The 21,471-nt window shown below is 41.9% G+C and overlaps 1 protein-coding gene across 1 annotated transcript; it reads left to right on the forward strand.

Moving 5' to 3' along the window:
- The first annotated feature begins 1,956 nt into the window (after positions 1-1,956).
- On the forward strand, positions 1,957-9,162 carry LOC139324309 (vomeronasal type-2 receptor 26-like). The gene is made up of 4 exons (XM_070954030.1): positions 1,957-2,003; positions 2,623-2,914; positions 7,662-7,788; positions 8,264-9,162. Exons 1-4 carry the CDS (start codon positions 1,957-1,959, stop codon positions 9,160-9,162), a joined length of 1,365 nt encoding a protein of 454 aa, XP_070810131.1.
- Positions 9,163-21,471: the final 12,309 nt, after the last annotated feature.

Here is a 21,471-nt window from a genome sequence, read left to right on the forward strand (position 1 = left end):
GGATTTTTTTGTAGATTTAAATAAAACGATACTGAAATATATTTGGCAAGGAAAAAAGGCGAGAATAAACCTAAAACTGTTACAAGATGCTAAAGCTGGGGTGGTTTTGGTTTGCCTAATTTTGAATTGTATTATCAAGCAGCAAGTTTAATGTGGATTAAAGAATGGATAACTTTGAGAAATACTAGATTATTGAATTTGGAGGGACATGATTTGTTGATGGGTTGGCATGCCTTTTTATGGTATATAGGCACAAAAATACAAGGGTATTTTAGAAGACATCAGCTACATGAAGCTTTATGGTTGAATTGGGAGAAGGTCAACAAATATCATTATTTGAAGATTCCAATCTGGGTATCTACAATTGAAGCTTTTTCATATCCAGTAATACTTAAAAGGGAACAAATTATTAGGTATAGTGAATTGTTGGATGAAAAGGGTGAACTTAAATTAAAGCAGGAATTAGAAGATCAGGGATGTAAGATGGACTGGTTTTCATATATGCAAATATTTTCCAGATATTGAGAAGATCTCAAACAAGAAGGTTTTTATAATGTTCTGACTAATTTAGATAAGATTTTAATGGGCTCGGATGATCATATAATTAAAAAGTTGTATGGATATCTGTTAGAAGTAAAACTGGAAGAAGAACAAGTTAAAGAATCAATGATAGCATGGGGAAAAAATTTTGGTTATGGTATTGATTTGGAGAAATGGCAAAAATTGTGGTCTCATAATTATAAAATGACAATGTCTACAGCATATAAGGAGAATTTGTATAAGATGTTTTACAGGTGGCATTTACCCCCAACGAGGATAGCCAGAATGTTCCAAAATAAATCGGAGAAGTGTTGGAAGTGTCATCACACTCCAGGATCCTATTACCACATGTGGTGGACATGCAGAGATGCAAAGAGATATTGGACTAAGATACACACGTGGTTGGAAAAAATGACTAAGAGACATTGATTTTAAACCAGAGACATTTTTATTAGGGTTCTTATCAGAGATATACAATAAAGAACTGCAATATTTAATAGTGACTCTTTTAACAGCAGCTAGAATTGTATTTGCAAAAAATTGGAAAGGAGAAAGGACACCTACTGATGAAGAAATTATTAAGAAAATGATGGACTGTGCTGAAATGAGTAAATTGACATTTGAAATAAGAGAGCAGGAAGATAAACAATATTATTTGATATGGGATTTATTTTATCAATGGATGAACAATAAAATATGGAGATAAATATGAAATATGTGGATGCTGAGATAAAATAAGTGAAAATTGGTTTTTATTTATGAAAATAACCTTGGGATGTATAGTGATATTTTGAAGAGAGGAGGGAACACAAAAGGATGCAAACCGATCGATATACTGTCTGTAGCTGTTGGGAATGATAATGTTTTTATGTTTTATTTTTGTTTTAAAATAAAAAAAATGATTGCAAAAAAATAAGAAAGAAAGAAAAAGAAAAATGAGTTGAACTCGGAAAAAACAAAATAATTATCTCCTACAGAAATCACCGTATTTTATTTTAGCTAGGCCAAAACATCAAGGACTGTGCATAAAGGTACTTAAATCCAACAACAATGAAGGTATCAATCTGGTTATAAAGTAACTGTTGAACCCCAGGGAGTTTGGCACAAAGGGATAGTAATGGCTCCATCAGATTCATTGTTACAAGTTTCCTCCCTCCTTTCTTCTTTTCAAGAACATCTGTTCAATCCTAATGAAATTTGCACTCACATGGATCTTCATATAGAAAATGATGGGATTTCTGATTAGGTGCATTTTCAGATATCAACCTTAGCTTAATCATTGAATGTACCACTGAAATACAAACTTCCTTATGGACAGGAGACATAAATATTTTCACTATGACAAATGCCTGAAGATGTTATTCCGTCTGATGCTCTTGGTGCAGAAAGCAGTTACTCAGAGCTGCCCTGCGAGTGATGCTTTCCCGATTCCCCATGAGTGGTACCAGCCTGGTGATCTCATTGTGGGTGGGATGGTATCTCAGATAATTCACTCCTTTTTTGAAATTGAATTTAAGGAACATCCTTCTCTAAAACGTTACTTTTTACCACTGTAAGAATTTTTTTTTCCTTTCCATTCATTTTCTAATCTTAGTCGGATCTCCCAAAATGACTTATATGACTAATAGTTCTTTGAGAATAAATGCATGGTTTTGTATATAAACTTACACTTGTTTCCTTGTCTTTCAAACTTATTTGATTGTGGGAAAACAAATCATTTTCAGTGTGTTAAAATCTTAATCACGAAATGTGTGAAACTATTCTGCAAAAAGTCCCTTTGGAGAACATTTAGTGAGTATAAATATATAGTCTGCGCTGTCACTTCTAGCATAATTTACATAGATTAAAAGAGTGATACTTCCTGGTTGTATTCTATTTTGTGCCAAACAGATAGAAATAAATGTGATAGCTTGAACACTTTACATTGTTGAAAACTATACAATTTATTGAGTGTTTTACAAAGACTCACATCTTCTTACTTACAACAGAGACAGAAATGGTTGTTACTCATATATCAATGCTTTCACCATCAAAGAATTGTCAATTTATTTTGTTGAATGGGGGTGTTTAACCTATTTGCAGTATAATAACCAAATTCTACCAGCATGCCCTCGCCTTGGCCTTTGCTGTGAAGGAGATCAATGAGCATTCCCAGATCTTACCTAACATCACTCTCGGGTTCCACATCTATGACAGTTACAACAACCCAAGGATGACCTATCGCACCACTTTGGACCTTCTATTCAAATCCCAGGAATTTGTTCCAAACTACAAATGTGATAGCCAGAAGAATCTCATGGCCATCATTGGGGGACTAGGTCCAGATACATCATCCTTTATGGCAGAAAGTGTACATGTCTACAAAATTCCACAGGTAGTTTGGGGTGGAGTAAGGCAGAAAAGTCTTTTGTAATTGATAGTAGATACTAGTTGCTTGCTACCTTTCTGCAGGAATTCAATTAAATACACTTTTATCACCCCTCTTCTGTTTTTCTCACAACTCAATAGACTGGCTCAAGGTAATCCAATTAAATCAAAATCTTTTATTACAATCATACAGGTGTTTTGGCTGTCAGACAGCAACAGGTCACAAGTCTTCTTACTACAATTTGTTTGTGTATGATAAAAGTACTTCACTGTAAAACTCTACTGTTTTATTTAGCAATTGTGGAAGGATTGGTGCTCTAGGGTTAATTAGTATTTTGCTATGCCTTTCTTCAGGATTTCAATTTTGCTCTCTTTGCTCTCCCTTCTCCAAGTATTCAATATGTTGACTCAGAATAATCAGTCAATAGAAACTAAATCTTTTACTACAATCAGAGATCAGAAAAATTTAAATTTAAGTCACAAATTACAGTACAAAATTCATCTTATTTGAGAGGGTAACTTGATAGTCTGACCACTATCTGTGGTAAAATCTGAAGCTGTGTCAAGAGGAGGATAGAAAAGGCTGGTTAGCACATAGAAGATAGAATAATAGAAGGGATCTTGGAGATATTCTAGTCCAACCCACTCTTCAAGCAGGAGACCCAATATCATTTCAGATACATCATTGTCCAGTATCTTTTTGAAAGCCTCCAGTGATGGAGCACCCACAACTTCTGAAAGCAAGTTGTTCCATTGGTTAGTTGTTTTCACAGTTATGAAATTTCTCCCTAGTTCTTTCCTTGGTTAGTTTCCATCCAGTATTTCTTGTCTTGCCTTCTGCTACTTTGGACAATAGTTTGACACCCTCATCTTTGTAGGAGCCCCTCAAATATTGGAACACTGTTACCGTATCTCATGGTTTTAGGGAAGATTGCCTTTCAGCCACTTCCCGCCCATCCCCAACTGAAAGTTATCAGTATTTTTATTGATACCCTCAACTCAGCTCCAGATTCCACCAAGCTATCTGACAATAGGTTACAAGTTTCCTTGGTATGTCTTGATTGGGTCTGTTAGTAATAACTGAATTTAAAACTCATTTGATTTATAAATAAATAAATAAATTCAACCAATAAATTTGCCTAGAAATTGTAGAAGGATTGGGGGGTATGTGGTACGTTTGGAGATCTCCATAATAATTGTAGTAAATGAAGACATGATTAATCCTTTCTATTCCTCCAAAATCTCATAGTCTTTTATGTATAAGTATAAGAGAGTTAACAATTTTCCACATGTTCTAAGGGGATGAACTGAGTGTAGTTGTAAACTAGTTATATTTCAGATGAGAAAATATTTCATCATGGAATTTTAGTTGCTTTTCTTTTTTATCAGAATTGTCATAATCTACACAGAATTGGACAAATGTTCAATGTAGGGAGACCTTCATTAAGTTTCTAACAAGGAATCTTCACATTTCTCCCATGATTTTCATGAAGAATGAATTTCTCTTTTTTGTTTGTTTAGTTGACTTATGGTTCCTGTGCCCAAGAAGACTTTCAGATTACTAAATTATTTCCGCTTTATTGCATGGTCCCAAAAGAGGAGCATCAGTACACTGGACTTGTACAACTTCTTCTGCATTTTGGATGGACATGGATTGGAGTCTTTGCTTCTGAAAATAAGGAAGAACGTTTTTTGCAGAAACTGCAGTCGTTGCTTTCACAGAACGGGGTTTGTTTAGCTTTCACACAAAACATTCCACAACATCTCCACTTGGAAGATTTGTCAGAATTGTTAGATTCAGTCTCAATTATTTCAAATAATTTGATGAATCGAAAATCGAATGTTTTTCTTGTCCATGGAGAATCCATCACAATAGCATGGTTCATAAGTGTCATGTTTCTACGTGATCCCAAAAATAAAGAGAGTGCATTATTTAGGAATGTTTGGATCCTGATGAATTCAATTGATTTCATCCTGCTGGGAATTCAAAAGAATTGGGATGTCCAGTTGTTCCATGGGGCTCTTTCCTTTACTGTGCATACAAGAGACATTCAAGGTTTTAAAGAATTTCTTCAAGTCATCAAACCTTCAACCCACAAAGATGGATTTCTTCAAGAGGTTTGGGACCGATTGTTTGAATGTTCATTTTCAAATACAGAATTATCTTCAACAATCACTGAGACTTGTACTGGAGAAGAGAATTTGGAGAATCTGCCTGCACCTCTGTTTGAGTTGCAGATGACTGGTGATAGCTACAGTATCTACAATGCTGTTTATGCAGTGGCACATTCTTTGCATGAGGCAGTGAGATCAAAATCCCAACCAAGAGAGATTCAAACTGTTGAATTTCCAAATCTGCTGCCTTGGCAGGTAATCTTTCCACAATCCTCCACAATCTAATATAGCTTATTTACCCTGGTCTATGGCTACAACTCAATAGAGAGACTGAGGCAAGAAAGCTATAAGTTTTATAAAATAAGAGGATGAACCTAAATGATTTTCTATTTCCTAATTTCAGGATAGTCAATGGGATTTACTGTATATTCAATATTCAATGTATAAATAACTTTTCACCTCCAGGTAGAATTGGCCTTTCTTGTGAATTTATCCAATCTGGTTCCAAGATGAATTCAATTGCATTGTGTGTGAAGACAGTATTTTTTCTTTTTTTTCTTTTTTTGTACCCCCCAAAAAACATTTCTGAAATGTAGACATTTTACTTTTCTTATTAGCTTGTGAATAATGGTTCTCACCAGAGCCATGGTGGCACAATGGTTAGAAAGCAGTACTGCAGGCTACTTGTACTGGCTGCCGGTTCCCAGTAGTTTGGCAGTTTGATGCACATTGCCTCAAGGTTGACTCAGCCTTCCATCATTCTGAGGTTGGTGAAATAAGGAGCCAGATTGTTGGGAGGCAAATGCTTAGACAGTGTTGCAAAACACTGTGAAGCACTATAGAAGTCTAAAAGCTATTGCTATCCAAAATTATCCTTAGCCAGTTCTCTAATCTACTTCTCCTTGGCTCAGGAACATTTCAGATTTGGGATGGAAAACATTCTCTTGCTGTCAATTTCAAGAAGAATGGACCAAATGTCAGTCCTTTTCAGCTGTGTCCTCTACCCTTTGAAACAACTCTATCTTTGAAAGAATATCTCCCTCTCCTTCCCTCCCTCCCTCCCTCCCTCCCTCCCTCTCCCTCTCTCTCCCTCTCTCTCACTCCCTCTCTCTCTCTCAAAACAATTGAGTCTCAGATGATAAAATCTGGCTAAAGGAAATTTGTCAGATCTCAGGATGTCAAATACCTTAGTACTAACAAAGAACAAACAATGTAGGATGAGTTTAGATATAGTCCAATTTTGATTGTCTAGTTGTTTAAATAGTGAATATAAATCATATCTGAATCAAGTTGTATAATGCCAATACCTTGTTTTGATTTTGATTTGTTAGCTGCTGTTGTTTCGTTTTTTCACTTGATAGTAACATTAAATTAATATTAGAAGAGACTTGTGTCTTTCTCTGAAATATAGATTATCTATATTCTAAGTGTATTTATTTGATATTTGTTAGCACAATGGAAAGAATGACTAAGAGAAAGTTAAATATACTGACCACTACTTCATTATTATTCTTCCAACTCTCTTCCATTCTCTTTCAAGTAGCTCCATTCATTTCTTCAAGGCATTTCTTTCAACAATTCAGCTGGGGAGAGAGTATTCCTGAATGAGAAAGGGGAAGCAACAAGTGGATTCGACATCATCAACTTGATCACTTTTCCAAACAGATCCTTTCAGAGAGTCAAAGTTGGAAAGATTGATCCTCATATTCCTAATCCGAAGGAATTAATAATTGACGAAGATGTGATTGTGTGGCACCCAGCTTTTAACCAGGTGTGGACTCATTTAATCAACTATTCCTTGATCCATTATGATCCAATATTGGACACAGTCTCTTTAGAAATCTAATTTGTGATTTTTGAAATGGCCTTTTCTGTACAAACATTGTCAATGATCAAGCTTTAATCAAATTGACAAAATGACATTACAATTTAGAAGACAGGTATTCACATTAGGATGGCATATCCATTTGAAATCACAGGAGTCACAGTGTACCCATAATATTGTAATCACATATATTTCTTTATTCACCCTGCCATTCTCCAAATACACCCTTTGCTCATACTTATAGTGTCAACATTTTAATGTATAGTTAAAAAATGTGATGGCTCAGTGGAGAAAGAAACTGAGCTTGTCACCTGAAAAGCTGCCAGCCCAGGTTTGAGACCTGAGCACTATGCAATAGGGTGAGCTCCCATTCCTGCCTCAGCTCCTTCCCACCTAGAAATTCAAAAGTATGAAAATGTGAGTAGATTCATAGGTACCACTTTGGTGGGAAGGTAACAATGTTCCTTGTCATATAGCCATGCTGAGTACATGACCATGGAAAATATCGTGGGACAATGCTGGCTCCCTCAGTCAAGAAACACTATGAGCTCTGGGTCCTAGCGTTGAACACAACTGGACGAGGAAACCTTTACCTTATAAATACACCTGGACTAACCCTTTGAAAATTCAAATATTCTTTCTCCCACCATAAAGGAGAACAATACCTAGAGAATATTACTATTACTATTGCTTAACAAACTGTAAGCCGCCCTGAGTCTCTGGAGAAGGGCAGCATAGAAATCATTTTTTTTTAAAAAAAATACAAATTGTTTAAAATTTTCTCTTTGCAAAAATCTTTTATGTTTAATACCAGGTTCTTCCAATTTCTGTGTGTAATGACCATTGCTCCCCTGGATACTGGAAGAAAGGGTTGGAAGGAAAACAATTCTGTTGCTACAGCTGTGATCTGTGTCCAGAAGGGAAGATTTCAAATCAAAAGGGTAGGTTAGACATTCCAACAAGTTCTAATTAGATAGACTGAAGCCAATACATCACTTTAAGTATAGCAAATAGTTTTGTGAGTTCTTCAAGGTGAATATTCATTTCTATACTTCTGAATCTCAACCTGTCATTCTGAATTCAAAGTTTGCTAAAGAAAAACTAAGCTCTTCTATCCACCCTTACAGGTTTCTTCTCCATGTTTTGGAAACATGGAAAAAGTCAAAATGCTCTAAATTTCAATACATTTCAAAATTTATTAGACAGGACTGCATTTCATAGGATAATTGCCCTTCCCACTGAACTTCTTTTATGGTGGTCCCAGCTGATACAACGATGGAAACATAATCCATAGAAACATAATCCAACTGGTAGCTAATAGAAAAAAAATTGAGAGGGATAACAGTTGGCACCCATAAAGAATTTTATTTTCAAAAATATGGAATGTATAAAATCATGCCTTGACTTTTCTTTCAGATATGGATGACTGTATTCAATGTCCAGAAGATCATTATCCAAATAAAGAAAAGAATGGATGTATCCTGAAACTGGTGGTGTTTCTAACTTTTGAAGAAACCTTAGGAATTGGTTTAGCCTCAGCAGCTCTTTGTTTCTTATTCTTGACAGCTTGGGTACTTGGAACTTTTATACAGCACAGGGATACTCCCATTGTCAAAGCCAACAACCCGTCTCTCACCTACACCCTTCTTGTCTCTCTTCTGCTCTGTTTTCTCTCCTCTTTGCTCTTCCTCAGCCAACCTGGCAAAGTGACCTGCCTTCTCCGACAATCAATGTTTGGCATCACCTTCTCAGTGGCCATTTCTAGTGTGCTGGCCAAAACCATCACTGTAGTTGTGGCTTTCATGGCCACGAAACTAGGATTTCAGATGAGGAGATGGGTGGGGAAAAGATTGGCCTTTTCTATTGTCCTCTCATGCTCTCTCTTACAAGTATGCATTTGTATTCTTTGGTTGTCGACATTTCCCCCTTTCCCTGAGTTGGACATGCACTCAGAGCTCCAAGAAATGATTTTACAGTGCAATGAGGGGTCAGTTTTCTTCTTCTACTGTGTCTTGGGCTACATGGGTATCTTGGCCATTGCCAGCTTTATTGTGGCTTTCCTTGCCCGAAAATTACCCGACAGCTTTAATGAAGCCAAGTTCATCACCTTCAGCATGTTGGCCTTTTGCAGCGTGTGGATCTCCTTCTTTCCAGCCTATCTGAGCACAAAAGGAAAAGCCATGGTAGCTGTGGAGGTCTTCTCCATCTTGGCCTCCAGCGCTGCATTATTGGGATGCATATTTTTGCCAAAATGCTACGTCATTGTTTTGCGGCCTGATCTAAACCAACGGGAACAACTTATAAAAAGAATGTAGGGCATCAGGTGTTCTTTCTGGCTATGGATATGATTAACAAAAAAGAGCAGAGAGCTGCTATCTACAGGAAATTATAGATGTCATTGTTTCTGTCAAACAAGATTTTATGTAGGATTTGGATTATCTCTGATCATCCATCAGAGATGGCTTTCCATCAGTGAGCAGAGACCAAAGGCTCCCAACCCCCACCTCTGAGCATGCAGACTCAGCCTGTGAAGGCATAGTTAGTCCTGACCAAACACAGAGCAATCTGGTAGGGCTAGTTAGGGCTGAAAAAAAGCTTCTAAAGAATAGCTGAGAGTCGGAGCAAAGCATGGTGATCGCTTCACTCACTAGCACCTCATTAAAGCACAGAGTTGAGGGAGCAGGCAAAGCTGGGAAGTGTGCTCCCTAGTTTCTGGTTAGTGCCTCGTTAGGGCTGAAAAAAGTTTTGAAAAAGCTACATTGAGAGTATAAGACGCACCCAAATTTTCAGCCTCTTTTAGGGAGGGAAAGGTGCATCTTATACTCTGAAAAATACGGTATCTCTTGAATCACAGGGAATTGGACACAAGGGGGAAAGTGGGCCAGTTGGATTCATTGCTATAGGGACCCTTCTGCCTGTCCCTTCTGCCAGAATGTCTATTCACAAGTCAAGATTTGAGTTGGCACTCACATGGATTTTCAAATAGATACTGATGGATTTTTGTCACTAAGTGCACTCTCAGGCATAAACCTTAGCTCAATCATTGGAAAAAACATTGGATTACTTTCCTACAGGGGTGAAATCAGTAATGGGTTGCTCCCGGTTTGGTCCGGTTCTTGCAAACCAGTAGTAATGGTGGTGGGAGGCTCTGCCCACCCACCCGGATGTCATCATGAACGATCTGCGCATGTGCAGAAGCATGTGTGCATGCGCACTCCCATTGCGAACTGGTAGCAGAGGTAAATAGAAACCACCCCTGGGTGAAATCCAGCAGGTTCTGACAGAACCGGTAGCAGAAATTTTCAACAGTTTGCAGAACTGGCAAACACCACCTCACTGGCCCCAGAGTGGGGTGCGAATGGAGATTTTGCAATCCTCCTTTCCCTAGGAATGGGGTGGGAATGAAGATTTTGCAGTATCCTTCTCCTGCCATGCCCACCAAGCCACACCCACCAAGCCATACCATGCCCACCAAGCTACGCCCACAGAACCAGTAGTAAAAACATTTGAATTTCACCACTGCTTTCCTATAATTTGATAAAAGAGATGGACATTTTCACCATAACTAAAGAGTCAAAATGTTGTTCCTTCTGATATTCTTGGGGCACAAACAAATACCCCTGAGCTGCCCTACAAGAGATGCTTTCCTTGTTTCACATTAGTGGTACCAGCCTAGTGACTTTATCCTCAGTGGGATGGTGTCTCAATTTTTCTACCATTTTTATGAAATTGAATTTAAGGAATATTCGTCTCTAATACAGTATGATTTACCATTGTAAGGATTTTATTTCATAATTTTAACTACAATCCCAAAAAATACTTATAGGAGTGACAGCATTGTGAACCTAAATGAAAGATTTTGTATAAAATCTATGGCTTCTCTGGGTTTCAAATACATCTGGTTTCCAGCTTCTTTGCATTTCAAATTAATCCGTTCTGCACTCTGGAAAGAGTGCAGAAAAGAGCAACAAAGATGATTAGGGGCCTGGAGGTTAAAACATATGAAGAATGGTTGCAGGAATTGGGTATGTCTAGTCTAGTGAAAAGAAGGACTAGGGGTGATCTCGCGGGTGGGGTGGCCAGCTGGATACACTATTTGGCCACCCTCCCACTTTTTCCAACTGTCTATCTTTGCCTGCCCACAGCCACAATGGGGAAGGGTGATGCCCTTGTCATGGGGAAGGGTGATGCCCTTGTCATGGTCTGATCACTCTCTCCTTTGTCTCGACCTTCGAACCGCTACACCCCGCCGCAGGGAGGCGGAGCCGGTAAGATGGTTCCGTCCCAGGTGCCTGATGGAACCTGATAGGTTCCAGATGGAGCTTGGGCCATTCTCTGAGGCTCTGGCACACGCCTTGACTGGAGACCTAGTGGCCGCCTGGGATAGGGCGGCCGCTGGAGCTCTGGATCGGGTCGTGCCTTTGCGGCCTCTGACCCGGCGCCGATCTCATTTAGCTCCTTGGTTCACTGAGGAGCTGAGGGAGTTGAAGCGCTGGAAAAGACGCCTAGAGAGTAGTTGGAGGGCCAGTCTTTCTGAATCTGACCGGACACAGGTAAGAGCTCATATTAGGAATTACCTAGTGGCGATAAAAGCAGCGAAATGTAGCTATTTTGCTGCTCTTCTTGCGTCATCAGATAATCGCCCAGCCGCCCTGTTTAGGGTGACCCGCTCCCTGCTCCACCAGGAAGCGCGGGAGGACCCCTTGGAGGGTAGAGCCGAGGATTTTGTTCAATATCAGTATGACAAAATCGCTCAGATTCAGGAAGATCTAGACTCCGACTGGATAGTCTCAGGGGGAGGGACTGGGGCAGGTCTTGAGAATGTTATCTGGGATGAGTTTGATCCTGTGACCCCTGAGGACGTGGACAGGATTCTGGGTAGACTGAACGCAACCACTTGTTTATTGGACCCGTGTCCCTCCTGGTTAGTGCTGGCTTCTCGGGAGGTGACACGAGGCTGGTTCCAGGGGATTATAAATGCTTTGCTGGGTGAGGGTGTCTTTCCTGCCGCCTTGAAAGAGGCGGTGGTGAGGCCTCTCCTCAAGAAGCCCTCCCTGGACCCAGCAATGTTGGTAAATTATCGTCCGGTCTCCAACCTTTGTTTTGTGGCGAAGGTTGTTGAGAGTGTGGTTGCGCAACAGCTCCCCCAGCACCTGGATGAAACGACATATCTGGATCCATTCCAGTCGGGCTTCAGGCCTGGGTACAGCATGGAAACGGCATTGGTCGCGTTGGTTGATGATCTCTGGAGGGCTCGGGACAGGGGGTGCTCCTCTGTCCTGGTCCTGTTAGATCTCTCAGCGGCTTTTGATACCATCGACCATGGTATCATGCTGCACCGGTTGGAAGAGTTGGGGGTGGGAGGCACTGTGTTGCGGTGGTTCTCCTCCTTTCTCTCTGACCGGTCGCAGTCTGTGTTGACAGGGGGACAGAGGTCGACCCCGAGGCCCCTCATATGTGGGGTGCCGCAAGGGTCAGTCCTCTCGCCTCTCTTGTTCAACATTCATGTGAAGCCGCTGGGCGAGATCATCCGTGGTTTCGGGGTGGAGTACCATCAGTACCCTGATGACACCCAGCTGTACATCTCCACCCCGGATCACCCCAACAATGCCCTTGAAGTGATGTCCCGGTGCATGGAGGCTGTACGGATCTGGATGGGGAGGAACAGGCTCAGGCTCAACCCATCCAAGACCGAGTGGCTGTGGTTTCCAACGTCCCGATATAGTCAGTTGACGCCATCACTGACTATTGGGGGCGAATCATTGGCCCCCACGGAGAGGGCTCGCAACTTGGGCGTCCTCCTGGATTCACGGCTTTAGAAGAGCACTTGACGGCCGTGACCAGGAGGATTTTTTATCAGGTCCGCCTGATTCGCCAGTTGCGTCCCTTTCTGGATCAGGACTCGTTACGCACAGTCACTCATGCCCTCGTCACCTCCCGCCTGGACTATTGTAATGCTCTCTTCATGGGGCTCCCCTTGAGGAGCACCCGGAGGCTCCAATTGGCGCAGAGTGCGGCCGCGCGGGTGGTAATGGGAGCGACATGGCGCTCCCATGTAACACCTCTCCTGAGCGAGCTGCACTGGCTCCCGGTGGTCTTCCGGGTGCGCTTTAAGGTTCTGGTTACCACCTTTAAAGCGCTCCATGGCTTAGGGCCTGGTTATTTACGGGACCGCCTACTACGACCAATAGCCTCCCACCGGCCAGTACGCTCTCATAGAGAGGGACTCCTCCGGGTGCTGTCAGCCAAACAGTGTCGACTGGCGGCCCCTAGGGGGAGAGCCTTCTCTGTGGGGGCACCTACCATCTGGAATGAGCTCCCCCTGGAGATACGGAGGATCCCGGATCTGCGCTCCTTCCGCCGTGCTGTGAAGACCTTTTTATTCCATCAAGCGGGCTTGGCCTAATCTCTTCCCTTTTTAAATATGTAAATTTTAATCTGTTTTTAAATTATTGGGGTATTTTAATTTGTCTGGGCCAAATAATTTAATTTGATTTTATCGAGTTTTTTAAATTTTGTGTATTTATGTATTTTATTGTTGGCTGTTCACCGCCCTGAGTCCTTCAGGAGTAGGGCGGTATACAAATCAAATAAAATATAAATATAAAAATATAAATATATAATATAAATGTACAGTATGACCAGAGGGCCAGCTCATCTTTGTCCTCTCATGCCTCTATGCCTACTGCCATTGCTGCTGTGGTGTGGCAAGGCGAGACAGGTGGCAGAGGATGGCACCATGGTGTGGCCCCTGTATGCTCAACCCTCACTGTCCAACCACAGAGGCATGAATGGAGACAGTCAATCTGGCCTGCTGCAGGTGCTGCAAGCAAAGGCAGACTGTGGGACCGAGTGGGCAGCTGACCACACAGCACATCTGGTAGGTCAGAGCATGTGCCTCCCTCCCATGCCTATGGCTCCGCCTGCTGCTGGAAGGGCCAGCCTAGCAGTCATACCATCAAGACACATCTGCACTGCATGGGCTGCACAACTCCAGAGTGCCCTTGCTAAGTGCCCCAGACACCATCGGCCCCTGCATGATTCCCCTGTTTGCACATTGGGAAGGGTGGCCAGTCAGCCTGGGCCAGGGCCTGGGCGGTAAAGTTGATCCCTTGCTATCTCCAGTGCAGGCCCGTAGGCCAGATATGGGACCATCCGGCCAGCGGGCGTTGTTTTTGACATGTCTGTTGTATATGTAAAAAATAGGACATCACCTGAAAATAAGCCCTAATGCATCTTTTGGAGCAAAAATTAATATAAGACCCGGTCTTATTTTGGGTAAAATACGGTATTATTTTAGTCCCATTGTTTAAATATATAACTCTGAAAGTGTCAACCATAGCTCTAGTTGCTCATTTTCAGCAGCAGGAAAAGGCATATTGTGACTCTAGAGATAGAAATAAAATTTGTGTGTGTTTTTGAGTGTGTTGACTTCTCTAAACCATTCACATGTCCTCCAAGCCATTCAATTTCCATGTCAGCAAATTCTAGTTCAAATTGAAATTATCTCAGTTGTGAAAAGAGCTGCGATGGTTTGTGAGAAACTCTCTTGAGGCCTGCAACTCTCAAAGGTCTGGAAGTCGTCTTCTTCTCAACACTGAGGCTGAGGAAACATCTAAAGGCAAATTGCAGAGTCATTATTCTGAAAAATAAACAACAGCATAATAAGATGTCTGTCGAATTGGGCGTTAGTTATCCTACTGTGGCATGCTTATAGCCAGCAGATACGAACATTTATATTTTTAGTTTCTAATTCAACCCAAGAATTAACACAAGCTCTACCAGGAGTGGCATCAGTCAGCCAGCGGGACTGTCTGTATTATAATTACACACCAGAGTATCACTTAGGATGTCTATGAAGATTCTCAGTCATCCAGGTCACGATTGTCCTAAAAGTGCTTTTTCTTTTTTTTTATTGCAAAAGTTTTACAATTACATTTTCACCCCTTTTTTCACCCCCCACCTCCCTCCCCAAACCCTCCCTAACCCTCCCTAACCCTCCCCCCCCAGACTTCCCTATTATGTACTCATAACTAGTAACACTAATATATAAGCTTGAACCCATCCCTCCCCCTGTATAATTTTTCCTCTTTGTCTCTTTACATTAAAATATTTCTAATACATTATTTTCAAATAAAAGCTATTTGATACTTTCTAGTTTGGTATTTGTTCTGAACATATTCTATCCACCTTTTCCATTCCCATTCATAAGTCTCTTGTGAACAGTCTTTTAAATATGCTGAAATCTTCACCATCTCTGCAAAACTAGCCATCTTCAAAGTCCATTCCTCGATAGTGGGTAAAGCTTCATTCTTCCAATATTTACCTATCAACAATCTTGCTGCTGTTATCATATACAATATCAGTTTTATCTCACCCCGTGTAAAACCCTTAACTATACCCAATAAAAACAACTGTGGAGAAAATTGAATTTTTTTCCTCAAAACATTCTGCATGACCCACCAAATTTTTATCCAAAAAGCCTTAACTTTCCTGCAGGTCCACCAAACATGATAATACGTAGCATCTAAACATTCACATCTCCAACATTTTGGCTGAACATTAGGGTACATACATGACAACTTTTTAGGATCTAAATGCCATCTATAAAACATTTTATAAAAATTTTCTCTCAGGTTTTGCGACTGTGTAAATTTAACATTCTGAACCCAAATTTTTTCCCAAGTTTCCAGCATCACTGGTTCTTCAAAATTCTGTGCCCACTTAATCATACAATCTTTAACTAATTCCGTTTCTGAATCTCTTTCTAACAATACATTATAAAGCCTTTTAATATGCATTGGACCTTTCTCTCTTATATGTCTAACCAATTCTTCCTCATGCAACATAATACCAGTTTTTTGGTCCTCTTTCCATCTCAATTGTAATTGATTATATTGTAACCAGGTTAAATTAAACCCTTCATCCAACAGTGTCTGTAATGTCTTCAGCTGCCATCTGCCCGCATCTGTGAAAAGATTAAACTCTGGTTTCTCTTCAGATCGTATAAATCTTTCGCCTAAAAGTGCTTTTTCAAAAGGCAGCTGGACTTTGTTTTTCCATGAGGAAAAATGTCTCCCTTGAAAAAGCATCTTTAGGATCACTTAATCATAGAGTTATTAGCGTTCGCAGAAGAACGGCTGAGAAAGGAAAACTGAAATGCTCACTTGGTAGTTCTCCTAATCTCCCCCTTCTTCATATCTAACTTTTCTGATGAGGCAATTAGTGAGCTGCAGTCCTGCTTCTGCTTTTTAAGAAATTATCCCCTCTGTTATTATATTGCAGGAATTTTAGTCCTGTGTTTTTGAAGTGTCAAAATTCAAACCAATACAAACACATTAAAACTATTTGGGATTTGATTCCTGGATCATTTAATGACAGTATGTGAACTATCATAAACTGACAAATCCATACAGCTCCCCTCCATTCCGTATTATGCAAAGATATATCAGCACCCTTTTTTTATTCAAATAAAATTTGAAATGCAATGAAAAATAAAAAGATAATATGATAAGATAAAAAGCAAATCCCTAGCATTTAGCATTGCCTTTACTTTTGAGAATATCATGTGGGTCCTCTATGAGCTCTCATGCCAATGTGTGATAAAGCTAATAATAATAATAATAATAATAATAATAATAATAATAATAATAATAATAATAATAATAATAATAATAATAATAATAATAATAATATTGTCCAGGCATTTGCTATGAGTTAATACTACTCTGATACTACAAACATAAATATGGTTCTGATTTTAATGATCAGAAATTAGATTGCAAAGGATATAGAGCAAAAGTTTGTTTCGTGTGCAGGCTGAAGTCATAAGAAACTGTACATAACTTTGGTTAACTTTGGTTAAGTTATCCCAAAGGTGTTTTTCAAAATTGAACAGCCCTCTCTCAACAAGGGTGGTGGTGGTAAGACATCATCTACTGTATCTCCAGTCTACCACACAGTCCTTTCAACAGTTCCAAGAAGGCTCCACACCCATTTGCACCACTCAGGTTACCCTGATGACACAGAAAAACCTCCAGGTGACCTTAACAACCCTCTAAAAGGATGCAAATGACCAGCTGCCTACAAGGAGTATAAATTCTTCCATTCCCCACCATCCAGTCAGAACTGAAGAAGCTTCTTGAAGAAGTGAAACATAGTCAAAGAAAAACTCAAAAGTTCAGTTACCTCCTTTGGGACAACCATGACCTGAATGACTGTGAAGCTTCATAGACATTGGTTACATTAGTACACAGATTAAATATCTTGCAGCAAAATTAACCGAATAAGTGATATGGAAGGAACCTTGGAGGTCTTCTGGTCCAACTCCCTGGTCAAGCAGGAAACTCTATTCCATTTCAGACAAATGGTTTTATGTCATTTAATGTCAAAAGATTTAGGCACCCCTGTTCAGATGGCAGATTACGATAACTCTTTAAGTCCAAAGAAAGGAAGTAATAACTTGTACTTGAGATACAGTTAAGGATGATATCTTTCACTCAATGTAACTGTATTTTTATTAGGCCTGAATGGACTTTTGCATATAAATGGACCTAATAAAAGTTTGAATCCTGGTCATAACAAATGGCTCTCTCTTCCATACTACTTGTTGGTGGGCTATATTGGGTTTTTTTAGATTGGATTTAGGCTTAGCTTAGACTTAAAATGCTAAAAATAAATATTTAAGAAGTTGTGTATACCTGTGGTTTAAAAATTTAGGAAGTTGTGTATACATGTTTGATACTATTGGATTTTAATTATGATTGTCAGGGTTCCAAGTAATAATGCCATAGAAAGCAGAACTCTGAGGCAGGCAGGTTCTCTGAAAATTCCTGTGGTTTTCACCTGATTAAAAAGTGAAAGTCTCCCCCTTTCTCCAAACATCAATCACACTGTCTAATTGAGGTACTAGCTGGTTGCCTGGTTACTTTACTCCTCCTCTCTCTAGCCACCTGTTGGAATGTCCTTGGCTCCCACAGGAAACTATTTTGTTTTGGCTACAAACTCCCCATCTAACTATGTTTCCCGTCCCTTTCTCTTCTTCACATTGTGGCAACCCTGAAGCCTCCAAAATGGCCCCAGCCAGGTTCACTTCAGAATTGACAGTCGGACCCCCTTAACTGAAGAGAAGTTCCTGAAAAAGAAGAGAATTCACATGTAGGTTAATTAGCGTTCATTCACACACACCCCTCTTTCTTGCTCTGGAGGTCCCGTTGGCTTTTGAGGGTACTTCTCATGAAACTGCTTAACCAACCTGTCTGCTTTTACATTCCAGCTTTTTACCTTTTCTGCTTTTACATCCCAGCTTTATCAGACCATGGGTATCCCTTCCACTGTATTAGGTACTGCAACCTCCCCTTGTACAGCCTGGAATCTAAAATTCTCTTGATCTCGCAATGCGTTTCTGTTGCACTACAATTGGTTTTGGGGCTGCCTGATCTACTGGCCTGAGCTGGTAGTCTACCGCCGGTTTTAACAAGCTACTGTGAAAGACTGGATGCACTTTCCCTAGCAAGCAGGGGAATCTAAGCTGTACTGTTACAGATTTAATTAGTTTCACTATGGCAAAGGGCCCTATGAACTTTGATTCTAACTTTTTGCAGGGGAGCTTTAGCCTCAAGTACTTGGTTGGGAGTAAACCTTACTCCCTATTTGGAATGGGCTTTGGGGGCCCCTGATGTTTATCGGCTTGCACTTTATGGGTTGTCGCCACTTCCTGAAGGGCTCGCTTTGTATTTTCCCAGGCTTTTGTATTTTCCCAGGCTTGATGTGATTTCTTGCTGCCTGGAGGCCGTGCGGGTCTGGATGGGGAGGAACAGGCTCAGAAACAACCCTTCCAAGACCGAGTGGCTGTGGCTTCCAGCATCCCGATATAGTCAGCAGGTGCCATCGCTGACTATTGGGGGTGAATCTTTGCCCCCCACAGAGAGGGCTCACAATCTGGGTGTCCTCCTGGACGCACAGCTGTCTTTAGAAGAGCATATGACGGCCGTGACCAGGGGGGCCTTTTATCAGGTTCACCTGATTCACCAGTTGCAGCCCTTTCTGGACTGGGATGCCTTGCGCAGGGTCACTCACGCCCTTGTCACTTCCTGGCTGGACTATTGTAATGCTCTCTACATGGGGCTCCAACTGGTCCAGAATGCAGCTGCGTGGGTGGTTATGGGCGCAACTCATTGTGCCCACATGACACCCCTCCTGCGTGAGCTGCACTGGCTCCCAGTAATTACGGAAGAGGATAGAGAGATGTTAAATAGAGAGATTACCAAAGAAGAATTGCAGGAGGTAATTAAAGGACAGAAAAATAATAAGACACCAGGAATGGACGGGATCCCAATAGAATTATATAAAAGTTTAGGTGAAACTTTGAACCCAATCCTCTTAGAAGTTTACAATGAGGCTTTAAAAGAAGCAAAAATACCTGATACTTGGAGAGAAGCTTATATTTCATTGATTCCAAAATAAGTGGCAGACACCACCCAGATTAAAAATTATAGACCGATTTCGTTATTAAATTTGGATTATAAAATTTTTATGAACTTATTGGCTAATAGAATTAAAATAATATTAAACCGGAAAATACATGTAGATCAGAACGGATTTCTACCAGGCCGGCAAATTAAAAATAATTTAAGGACAGTTATGAATGTAATTGAATATTATTTATTTATTTATTTATTTATTTATTCGATTTGTATACCGCCCTACTCCCGAAGGACTCAGGGCGGTGAACAGCCAAACAATAAAATAACATAGACATAAAAAATTTAAAAACCAGATAAAATCAAATTAAATTATTTTGGCCCAGACAGATTAAAACACCCCAATAATTTAAAAACAGATTAAAATTTACATATTTAAAAGGGAAGAGATTAGGCCAAGCCCGCCTGCTGGAATAAAAAGGTCTTCACAGCGCGGCGGAAGGTGCGCAGATCCGGGATCCTCCGTATCTCCGGGGGGAGCTCATTCCAGACGGTAGGTGCCCCCACAGAGAAGGCTCTCCCCCTAGGGGTCGCCAGCCGACATTGTTTGGCTGACGGCACCCGGAGGAGTCCCTCTCTATGAGAGCGAACTGGCCGGTGGGAGGCTATTGGTGGTAGTAGGCGGTCCCGTAGATAACCAGGTCCTAAGCCATGGAGCGCTTTAAAGGTGGTAACCAAAACCTTGAAGCGCACCCGGAAGACCACCGGGAGCCAGTGCAGCTCGCGCAGGAGAGGTGTCACATGGGAGCGCCACGTCGCTCCCATTACCACCCGCGCGGCCGCACTCTGCGCCAGTTGGAGCCTCCGGGTGCTCCTCAAGGGGAGCCCCATGTAGAGAGCATTGCAATAGTCCAGGCGGGAGGTGACGAGGGCATGAGTGACCGTGCGTAACGAGTCCCGATCCAGAAAGGGACGCAACTGGCGAATCAGGCGAACCTGATGAAAAATCCTCCCGGTCACGGCCGTCAAGTGCTCTTCTAAAGACAGCCGTGAATCCAGGAGGACGCCCAAGTTGCGAGCCCTCTCCGTGGGGGCCAATGATTCGCCCCCAATAGTCAGTGATGGCGTCAACTGCCTATATCGGGACGTCGGAAACCACAGCCACTCGGTCTTGGATGGGTTGAGCCTGAGCCTGTTCCTCCCCATCCAGATCCGTACGGCCTCCAGGCACCGGGACATCACTTCAAGGGCATCGTTGGGGTGATCCGGGGTGGAGATGTACAGCTGGGTGTCGTCAGCGTACTGATGGTACTCCACCCCGAAACCACGGATGATCTCGCCCAGCGGCTTCACATAAATGTTGAACAGGAGAGGCGAGAGGACCGACCCTTGCGGCACCCCACATATGAGGGGCCTCGGGGTCGACCTCTGTCCCCCTGTCAACACAGACTGCGACCGGTCAGAGAGAAAGGAGGAGAACCACCGCAACACAGTGCCTCCCACCCCCAACTCTTCCAACCGGTGCAGCATGATACCATGGTCGATGGTATCAAAAGCCGCTGAGAGATCTAACAGGACCAGGACAGAGGAGCACCCCCTGTCCCGAGCCCTCCAGAGATCATCAACCAACGCGACCAATGCCGTTTCCATGCTGTACCCGGGCCTGAAGCCCGACTGGAACGGATCCAGATACGTCGTTTCATCCAGGTGCTGGGGGAGCTGTTGCGCAACCACACTCTCAACAACCTTCGCCACAAAACGAAGGTTGGAGACCGGACGATAATTTACCAACATTGCCGGGTCCAGGGAAGGCTTCTTGAGGAGAGGCCTCACCACTGCCTCTTTCAAGGCGGCAGGAAAGACACCCTCACCCAACAAAGCATTTATAATCCCCTGGAACCAGCCTCGTGTCATCTCCCGAGAAGCCAGCACTAACCAGGAGGGACACGGGTCCAATAAACAGGTGGTCGCGTTCAGTCTACCCAGAATCCTGTCCACGTCCTCAGGGGTCACAGGATCAAACTCATCCCAGATAACATTCTCAAGACCTGCCCCAGTCCCTCCCCCTGAGACTACCCAGTCGGAGTCCAGATCTTCCCGAATCTGAGTGATTTTGTCATACAGATACTGAACAAAGTCCTCGGCTCTACCCTCCAAGGGGTCCTCCCGCGCTTCCTGGTGGAGCAGGGAGCGGGTCACCCT

Source organism: Pituophis catenifer, unplaced genomic scaffold, assembly GCF_029215685.1.
Source record: "Pituophis catenifer annectens isolate HBS135680 unplaced genomic scaffold, rPitCat1.0.hap2 SCAF_15, whole genome shotgun sequence".
In the NCBI taxonomy this organism is placed as follows: Eukaryota; Metazoa; Chordata; class Lepidosauria; order Squamata; family Colubridae; genus Pituophis; species Pituophis catenifer.